The sequence below is a fragment of the Sebastes umbrosus genome, chromosome 5, assembly GCF_015220745.1.
Source record: "Sebastes umbrosus isolate fSebUmb1 chromosome 5, fSebUmb1.pri, whole genome shotgun sequence".
NCBI classification, from domain to species: domain Eukaryota; kingdom Metazoa; phylum Chordata; class Actinopteri; order Perciformes; family Sebastidae; genus Sebastes; species Sebastes umbrosus.
The window spans coordinates 30,283,635-30,294,332 of NC_051273.1; the positions used below are offsets into that span (position 1 = coordinate 30,283,635).

The following is a 10,698-nucleotide window of genomic DNA, read 5'->3' on the forward strand; positions in this document are numbered from 1 at the left end:
ATATATATATATTCAAATTCAAATTCAAATCCCTTTATTTGTCCCTGAGGGGCAATTGTAGAGGCTAGTAGAGTAGTACAATAAACAACACCATACAGGAAATTTTGAAACATCTTGAAAGTTAAAAATAATGATACTAATATAGTACTAATACTAGTAAAATACTTAAAATAGTGCAATATACACAGTATACGGTACATATGGATATAAAAAAACGGATGGTTGGGAGATGAGGAGCAGATATATATATATATATATATAACAATATTAACAATATTAATAATTATAATTACTATTATTATTATTGTTATTATTATAATAGGTATTTTGTATTAATATACCATATTTAATTTCAGGTTTAGGTAGGGGGGAACCATGGAGGGGGGATCCACATATCGACGGGAAACAGTACTCAACGCAACACCGGTGAACCGGAAGTACTCCTCTCACAGCATGACCTCTTCGCTAGTGCTGACAGAGCTCTATGAATGACCGAAGTGATGCGCTCATGGTGTAATCTGTAAAGCCAAACTGACTCTCCTCTCTGCGGTGGGATAAACGTGACAGTGAACGGGACAACCACAATGAGCACCATGTTCGCAGACACTATCCTGATCGTGTTCATCTCGGTGTGTACCGCGCTGCTGGCAGAAGGTGAGTCAAACACTCTGAATGCACATTACTATCGTCTCACAAACACCACCAGACGTGCATTTATAACACCATTCTGGATTACATAGCGGAGAAATGTTGTCAACGTTATTAATATTGATTAATATCTACTCGTGGTGTGTTTGAGCATGTTTTGAGGACCAGCAGTGTGCTAGTTAGCTAGCGGATTTAGCTCACCAAGCTAATGCTTGACAGCGCAAGGAATACAACTTCCGGTTACATTTTCATAATAAGAGTCTGACGAGAAGCGTGTTGAAACCACGTTTTTTTGGTAAAATAGGTATAAATTATGCTTTATTCAAGTGGAAAACTCGTCCTCTGCATTTGGCCCATCCTGATTAAGGAGAATAGAAATTACATTTTTTTTATTTTTTTTATTTAACCTTTATTTAACCAGGTGAGTCCCATTGAGATTAAGAACCTCTTTTCCAAGGCAGACCTGGCCAAGACGGTCAGCAGCAAGAACACAAAGTTGCAGACACAAGACACAAATAGAGATGAAATACAATTCACAAACACTAAAAGCACTAAAATTTGCATTAAAAGAGAACTATCTAAAGACAAATGGGGGGACAAAAAGGAACCTTTTCTGGGAGTCAGTTGTACAACAAGGGAAGCTAAAAACATTGGCATGCCATAGAGTCTGCTTCTAAAGCCTTCATTTTAGATTTAAACATATTTAATGATACCAGCTCCTTGATTTTTAGGTAATTTTGGAGCAAATTCCAGGCTGAGGGTGCAGAATATGCAAAAGCCCTTTCCCCAATTTTTGTCCAAGCTTTTGGGACAGAGAGCACAAAGAGGTTCTGTGAACGCAGTGAATACTGTCCACAATTTTTTTGCGTAATAAAAACACTTAAGTATTGTGGGAGCAGATGATGTTGTTGGAAATGTTGTTTAAATAAAAACAGTCGTTGAAGTTTCATGACTTTGATAGGGGGCATTTTACACTTACATTTTCATTGGTAGAGTTTCCAAAACAGGGTTTGCCACCTTTGTTCTTCGTAAAAGTTGATCATAGATTGTGAATTAAGTATAGTTTAGCACCTGACTTTAAATTCTACTTTAACAGAAAACTCTACTCTAGGGTGTTATCCCTAGTGTTGCACTATGACTGTGCAATATGAATACATTTCTGAATGACAGTGTTTGTAATTGTATGTTGTGATATCAGTTTATATGATGATGTAATAACTTTTCTGGGAAATCCAAATATTCAGACTAAAATGTTTGGCTGTTGACTGATCCAATAAATAAAATATAACATACACAGAGAAATGTATATAGTCTCACCGTACATGTTGCCCAACCCCATGTTGCACCATAGTGGCAGTGGTCCAAAAGAGTGAGATTATTTTATAAACTAAACTAACCTCGTCCTCTGATTGTCTCCTCAGGGATTACCTGGGTTTTAGTGTATCGCACTGAAAAGTACAAGAGGCTAAAGGCTGAAGTGGAAAAACAAAGCAAAAAACGTAAGTGACTCATATGTGACCCTTATTCATACTAGTGTAACTTCTGCATTAGTTGTTTTTATGTAGACTCATTATGCGTTCTGTGTTGCTTCTTTGATATTAGTTGAGAAGAAAAAGGAAACCATCACAGAATCTGCAGGACGTCAACAGAAGAAGAAAATTGGTAAGAACCCAGTAAACACATTTTTCTAAGTAATAAGTAGCGACATTGACAGTGTTCGTTGATAAGTGATATTATGCTTCTGAATGTATTACAGAAAGACAAGAAGAGAAACTGAAGAACAACAACAGAGACTTGTCTATGGTGAGACACAATTTGTTTACAATAAAAATTGAATGCTTAAGCTTCGAGCTAAATCCATCAACATATTGTCATATGAAATGAGATCTTGTCTGTGATTTTGGTTGTTTTGGATGTAGTTTAGAATATTGTATAACAACATTAACAAGCTTAATTACACTTAATATACTGTATTATCAATATAGAATAATACAGTGAGTGATATTTGAATGTTGTCAGTATTGCCAAACTTAAGTCAAATGTAATCTAATTTCAAATTTCCATTTTTTATCTTTTGTTTCTAGGTGCGCATGAAGTCCATGTTCGCCATCGGCTTCTGCTTTACAGCTTTGATGGGCATGTTCAACTCCATGTAAGTGTTTTACATAGTTACATCAGGTTGATGTAGCATTTTCATCTTTTGATTTACAAAAAAGCAACCGAAATAAGAGAAAAGTTCAAATGCTGATGACTTTAAGTCTGTGTTGGTCACTGAGAGATCAGGAATTTTTGTTTCCGTTTGACAAGAGTACATATTTGTAGAAAACTTCTTCATTCCACTACTTAAAACATGCCCTCGAGCTCTCACCACTATCTCTTTTTTTCTGTTTTGTTCAGCTTTGATGGAAGAGTAGTGGCCAAGTTGCCATTCGTGCCGCTCTCCTACATCCAGGGACTGTCGCATCGCAACCTGCTGGGCGAGGATTACACTGACTGTTCCTTTATCTTCCTCTACATCCTCTGCACCATGTCCATCAGACAGGTAACTTCTACACATGCAATTACTTTAGACCCACTGTAGGGTTAATACATTTTACTTTATGTCGCTGGACAGTTATGGATGTCATTGGACTGTATTGTATTGGAGGGAATCAGAGGTTTTTGATAGGAAACACTATAGTTTCTGAGCAGCAAGTAATGGGCCAGCGTACAAAGCATAGACTGTATATAAGAAGTGGACGTAGTCACCGTGACGTCACCCATTGGTTTGTGGACTGCCGTTTTGAAGCCTCGAGTTCAGCATTTTGGCCGTTGCCATCTTGTTTTTTATGCAACCAGAAGTGACACGAAAGGGTGGAGCTAAGTACAACCAAATGTTGAATACAAAGAATAAGACATCTTTAGGCAACCAAAAAGGTTATAATTAACTTTCATGACCTGTAAACACACTGTTAAAGGGTTAAAGTACTAAGATGAAAACATGGACAACTCCCAGACCAAACAACGCCGTGGTAGCGACCTGTCAGTCACAAGGTAGCCACGCCCTAAATCATACCCTGCTGTATGGTCTATTTGACTCTAAATGGGACCATAATTTACTAGATGAACATCATGCTGTATTGAAGAAGACTTGAAACTAGCGACTGAGACCATAAACTCATGTTTACAATGTTTACTGAGGTAATAAATCAAGTGAGAAGTAGGGTCATTTTCTCATAGACTTCTATACAATCAGACTTCTTTTTGCAACCAGAGGAGTCGCCCCCTGCTGGCTATTAGAAAGAATGCAAATTTAAGGCACTTCCACATTGGCTTCACTTTTCAGACCCGGATTTGCCCTCTGGTACAAAGCTTGTAGGAATGCTAACTTGCAAACATGCTTTGTTAGCATGTTAACATAATAAGCATGTTGAAATGTTAGCATTAAGCTCAAAGCACAGTTACTCAAGTGCAGCTGATTTGACTTAGATATAGCAACCTGCTCTTTCATCTTTCAACATCTGCTGTATTAGCCGTGTGTTTACTACTTGTTTATTTGCAAGAAAAAATGGAGGAAATATGATTAAAAAAAGTTATTTTTATAAAACGGTCACTATATCCTGACAGTAGTGCATGAGACGGGTAATCTGAAAAAAATCATGTGCCTCTGTGTCCTACGGTGCTCCTAATGGCATCTACAAGATTTCACAGACCGGAGGAAAACAACCAATCGGAGCCGAGCTTGAGCCCTGCCGTCTCTGAGCAGCTGTCAATCACTCGCAAACTCCGATCAAACGGTCAAACTAGGCAGCGCTGATCAAATATGAATCAATATTATGTTACTGTAATGCCTATTTCTCGCATAAAATGGTTTCAGAAACATCTTGTAGTGTACTGTTTAGCTGTAAAATGAGGAAATTTGTGACCCGGCAGCCATGTTGAGAACAGTTGAGGAAATACCAAGCACCGCCCACAAGCAGGAGCACAGCCAATAGGAACGCTCTCTCTCTGAAATGACTTGTGATCGGCCAAATGACCTGTGATCGGCCAAAGTCTTCTGTCACGGGCTACATTTCTTAAAACCTGAAAACAGAGCCATAAGGAGGTGCAGAAGTCTAGTTTTCTCTCAGAGCACTTGAATTACAATATGCTGAAAGGTTATTATGGAATTTTTGCCCAATGATGCCAAAAAAAAATTCTGCCTACTGAAGCTTTAATCATGACATGAACATGAACTTCATCTTTGGTTTTCTCCTTTTTGAGAGAGTGTTTTTTTTTTTTTCTGTGTCTTTTCTCCAGAACATTCAGAAGATGCTCGGTCTGGCGCCCTCCAGAGCTGCAACAAAACAGGCTGGAGGCTTCCTGGGACCTCCTCCTCAGGCAGCCAAGTTTTCATAAACATCAGACGTGTTCAACAGTGCTGTTTCTGCACTGCGACTGTGACTGTGTGCAGTCATGGCTCCCTCATCAGAGCATAGACAGAACTGATTCTGCAGTGCTGGAGCGTCATCTGTTGCAGCTACTGTCTCACTACCTTCTGTTGGATTTCTCATTCATGTTTTGTTTATTTAACTTTAAGATTGTCTCACTTAGAAATTAGATTAATTAAAATAGTTCTTATTGATTACCAAAGGATACAAATGTCTACCTTGTATTCAGCACATGCCATACAATGTTTTGATATTTTAATGATTAATTGGCACAGTAACATCTGATCCATTTATCAGTATTATTTTACGTCATCGTCTGTATCCTTATTTCTTACATATTAATAAAGTTTTATGATTACTCCTTTAGTCGTGTTTTCCATTACTTAATGAATTGATCTATTTATTCCAGATTTTTTCCCCCTTTGTTCTACCCATGGATGTATAAAGAGAACTGGATACAGCGTTGGAAGCGGGGCCCCGTTCATTCCTATGAAAGTTGCTCAGTGGCGCATGAAGCCAAAATGGCTCGACTTCTAAGTGGAAAAGTACCCGGATCTTCCGCATCCATTGGGCCCATAGAGGGGGCGCAGTAGCGTCATGGCTTGCTAACCTCACCTCCCAGCCCTTGATCTGGGTCTCATTCACATGAACGGAGGAAGGGAAATAACTCTGGTTTCAGCTATTAGTGCATTTTACAACTTTTAAGACCTAATAATTTAAATAAGGACTATTAGAGTGTTCGTACTGGGAAGTTGATTCACCTAAAAAAAAAGTATCCGCTGAGTTACAGACGTCTCTTTCCCAATGTAAGTCTATGAGAAAAAGTATTTTTTGGCCCAATGGCATCACGTGACGGACATGGAAGTTCCGCCATTTGGCCATTACGAAAATTGGCATCATTGACTGGCGCTCATCCTGGGGCTTAGCTCTACCTCTTTGGAATGCAGAATTCCCTCTGTACTGCCATCTTTGCACGCTTTGGCAGGGACAACCAGGAGGCGGCTATCAAGACTCTGTTCCCTGCTGACCACCAGCCCCTCACACTCTCCCCCACCGACATATGTGCTACACTGAGTTAATGCATGAAAGGCTGCTGGACCTGATGGTATCCCTGGTCGCGTGCTCAGGGCTTGTGCTGGGCACCCTCAACGGTTCAACCCTAGTCAAGGAGGCTTACCAGCATCTCGTCTTCCTGAGGAGACTGAAGAAAGTCTGTCGGTCTCCTCAGATTCTGGTGACCTTCTACCGCTGCACTATCGATAGCATCCTAACCAACTGCATCACAGTATGTAATTGCACTGCAGAGGGTGAAAACTACCCAACGCATCACCGGTTCTCCACTTCCTGCCATCGAGGCTGTCCAGCGCAACATCGTCAGGGACACCTCTCACCTCGGCCACAGACTGTTTGCCCTCCTCCCCTCTGGGAGGCGCTACAGGACTCCATTCCAGGACCAGAAGGCTCAGGAACAGCCTCTTCCCCTCAGCTGTCACCTTGCTGAACTCAAGACGGGTCTGATTGCAGTCACGGAGGGGCGTTCCTGTTATAAGATAAGATAAGATATTCCTTTATTAGTCCCGCAGTGGGGAAATTTGCAGTGTACAGCAGCAAAGGGGATAGTGCAAAAAACAAGATGCATCAGCTAACACAGTAAAAAAGAGCTAAACAAAGTGTAACAAAATATGATATGATAGAAGGAAGTATAAAAATAGGAGCAGTATATACAGTATTGACAATAAACAGACTATTAACAAAATTGCACAAGTGGAAAATGATATTGCACAGTGAGAATGAATGAAATTCCACCTGAAAATATCAGGTTATTGTCAGTTTTTGGTGTGTAAGTGGTCTACTGGGAGCAGTGCTGGTTGTAGAGTCTGACAGCTGCAAGAAGGAAGGACCTGCGATAGCGCTCCTTCACACATTTTGGGTGGAGCAGCCTGTCGCTGAAGGAGCTCTCTAGTGCTGAGATGGTGTCCTGTATGGGGGGGAGTCGTTCCCCATCATGGATGACAGCTTAGCCATCATCCTCCTCCTCTCTCCCACCACCTCCACTGTGTCGAGGGTGCATCCCAGGACAGAGCTGGCCATCCTGATCACTCTGTCTAGTCTCTTCCTGTCCGCAGCCAAGATGCTGCTGCCCCAGAAGACCTCTCCATAAAAAATGGCTGATGCCACCACAGTGTCATAAAAGGTCTTCAGGAGAGCCCCCTGCACTCCAAAAGACCTCAGTCAGTTATGCTCGCCAGACTACTTTGATTGGTTTGTGTGGTACAGGAACGCCCACTGTTTCTTCTTCTCTACTTTCTCAATGCAGAGCTGGTTAAGGCTGTTATTACCGTACATACTTCATCGTAAAGACGCAACAACTTTACTGAAAACTGAACTTTATTCACATGTTGCGACACGGTCAATAGTTACCTTGTGTAGGCTATGTGTGGAGGTTGATGGTGGCAGTTCAAGCTCACATATTTGGATATTGGATAAAGCCATCTCGCCTTTGGTAACCTGTTCACACATTGGCAATAAAAAACAATTAAAACATATTTACGTATAAAAACTTACATACAGACCCTTTAAAATGCATAGCCACTGATTTGACTGACACTCAGAGGACAATAAACTTACTGGGCAAAAAAAAGGAACAATACTATAAAATAATACAATATAAAATAAATAATATAAACAATACTCTGTTTTTGGACTTAGACCTTTTTACACAGCAGACATTTTTGACTTGCCATAGTAGGAAATGCACAGGTGTTACTAATAATATTAACGATGGCTCCGTTCTGTTCTATAAGTGTCTCAGTAAGCCATGACACTGTGACATTTTCATGGCATGAATTTATCAATAATTGAATGAATGAAGTTAAAAGTTCAAATGAAAAAATCAATTTTATTATAACCACGTTGCAGACAGAGTCCTGCATTCAAAACTTTACTAGAGTAAAAGAACAAAAGTATTAGCGTTGAAATATACTTAAGCACCTAAAGGCATCGTCTCTTCTTCTTTACTGAACCATTGCCGTTTACATTGAGATTTACATAACAAGTTAAAGCTATACTCTAAATAAATGACTCAACTTCCCTCAATTTAATTTAATTTTATTTGCAGATGACACAAATATTTTTTGTTCTGGGGAAAATCTGCAGCAGCTTTTGGAGGTGGCCACATCAGAAATCAGAAAATTGCAATGGTGGTTTGACAGAAATAAATTGTCATTAAATTTGGACAAAACTAAATTTATGTTATTTGGAAACCAAAAAATAGACATACCAGTACAAATGATAATAGATGATGTGACTATTGAAAGAGTATATGTAAATAAATTTCTGGGTGTAATACTGGACCACAAAATCTGCTGGAAACCTCAGATAAATTATGTAAGAACAAAGCTGGCAAAGAGCATAGCAGTCTTAGGGAAAACAAGACACACACTGGATCATAAATCACTGCACATTCTGTATTCTTCACTTGTATCACCATATCTGAATTACTGTGTAGAAGTTTGGGGTAACACTTATAAAAGCAACTTACAACCATTATGCATACTACAGAAGAGAGCAATCAGGATAGTAAATAATGTGGGATATAGGGAACACACGAACACACTGTTTTTGAAGTCACATGTATTGAAATTTATGGATATGGTCAAATTTAAAACTGCAATAATTATGTTTAAAGCAAGACATAATTCACTTCCGGGCAATATTCAAAAAATGTTTTGTGACAGGGAGGGGGGTTATAATTTTAGAGGAAAATTTAATTTTAAAAAGCATTGTGTTCGTACAAAAAAGAAGAGTATGTGTATTTCAGTCTGTGGGGTGGATTTGTGGAATGGGTTAGGTGATGGGTTGAAGGGGAGCACAAATATAAATCAATTTAAAAAGCTATACAAGAAAGATATTTTTGGGAGGTATATGGTTGAAGAAGAGTTGTGTTAAAGGTTGGTTATATACTTTTTAACTCCGGATGTATTTGTGGGTTGTAAATAAACTTGGGATGCTGTTCATATATTCAACTTAGGATGTAAATAAATCTGGGATAGTTTTTATATTATATTATATTATCATTCTATGATTTATGAGTTAATAGAGGAGAAGTGAGAAAGGGGTAGGGTAATATAAGTTTTTCTTCTACCTACTCCTTTTCGGACACTATAACTCTTGTTTTGTTTGTTATTATTTTGTATCTGTTTTTATTTATTATATGTTCGAAATAAAGTCTTTCATTCATTCATTCATTCATTCATTCAGGCCTTTTTGCCTCAGGCTACCCCACCCCTGCCATTTTAACAAACTTTTATCATCCAGCTGTTTAGAGCTAAAGTCACACTAACAGTATAGCCTCATGTTGTTTTTATTTTATTTTATTTTTTATTTTGCACAATTTAAGATTACACAAACATAACAAAAAAATAAATAATATAGTGCAAGGAGAGGCAGAAAACCCACTGGGTTTATTTGAAGCCTCCACCTACAGACAAGATTAATATACAGAAATAATATAACTATATAATAGTGACGACAACAATTAATACAAGAGATATATAATAACAACAATAACAATAAATATATTAAAAAAAAGACAAGAAATGTGTGTGATGTGCATAAGCAAGTGTGTGTGTGTGTGTGCGTGTGTGTGTGTGTATGTGTGTGTGCGTGTGTGTGTGTGTGTGTGTGTGTTTGTTTGAGTTTGCGGGGGTATATTTGTTTAAACATCTATATTGACTCTTGAGTAATAGTAATCATACATAACACTGAGTGAAAAAAACAGATACATGGACAACATGGAAAAGCAATTACAAAACAGCAGTTAAATGACCCTTTAGGTTTAAGGAGACAGTTTGTTGGCACAAGAGGACTAACCCTAACCCTAGCCTCATGTTGTAACTTCCTAAAGAACCAACATGTGTGCGAGATTTTTTTCAAACTTGTCTGTAATTTTTCAGACAAAAGTTCATTATATTTTGTGTTCATAAAGCAACACAAAATGGAAATACTCAAGTAAAGGACAAGTTCCTCAAAATTTTACTCAAGTACAGCCCTTATGTACCAAGTAATATCCCTTCACTGAGAATATGCACACTTCCACACAGTGATTCCCCTCTTATATCCAGAATTAGTCAGGATTTTTCATATAAATTCCTCTTTTTTTTAAACCACAACAACAGGACAAAACATCTCATGGCAAAATCCCTTACTCCTAAATGTAAACATTTATTACTTATTCCTAGTCTTGCCAACAATATAAAACATTAGTATTGTTGCATACAGCGTGCACAGAAAAGCTGTTTGAACTATGTGCAACTGGTGAAGATACTGCTGGCTCTAGAGTTGGGCAACTCTCCCGAGATGGTTAAGTCAGGCATTGACCTTGAATAGTTAAATTTAGGCATTGACCTTGAATAGTTAAGGTTTGGCACTGACATAGAATAGTTAAGGTTAGGATAGGTCGTCGGGCAGCGAGTCTCGTGAGTTTGTGGCGGTACTGATTTTCCCAGACTTTAGTTGTTCAAGCAGAAGACTGAAAAACAGTTCCCATCCACATAATAATATAAAATAAAATGCCTCCTTAATAATAATAATGAACAAATGCCTCTTCGATAATGAACAAATGCCTCTACAATAACAAACA

The 10,698-nt window shown here is 38.5% G+C and overlaps 1 protein-coding gene across 1 annotated transcript; it reads left to right on the forward strand.

Moving 5' to 3' along the window:
- The first annotated feature begins 383 nt into the window (after window positions 1-383).
- tmco1 (transmembrane and coiled-coil domains 1) lies at window positions 384-5,423 on the forward strand. The gene is made up of 7 exons (XM_037770540.1): window positions 384-654; window positions 2,070-2,147; window positions 2,251-2,310; window positions 2,405-2,451; window positions 2,733-2,800; window positions 3,046-3,190; window positions 4,927-5,423. Exons 1-7 carry the CDS (start codon window positions 585-587, stop codon window positions 5,023-5,025), a joined length of 567 nt encoding a protein of 188 aa, XP_037626468.1. The 5' UTR covers window positions 384-584; the 3' UTR covers window positions 5,026-5,423.
- Window positions 5,424-10,698: the final 5,275 nt, after the last annotated feature.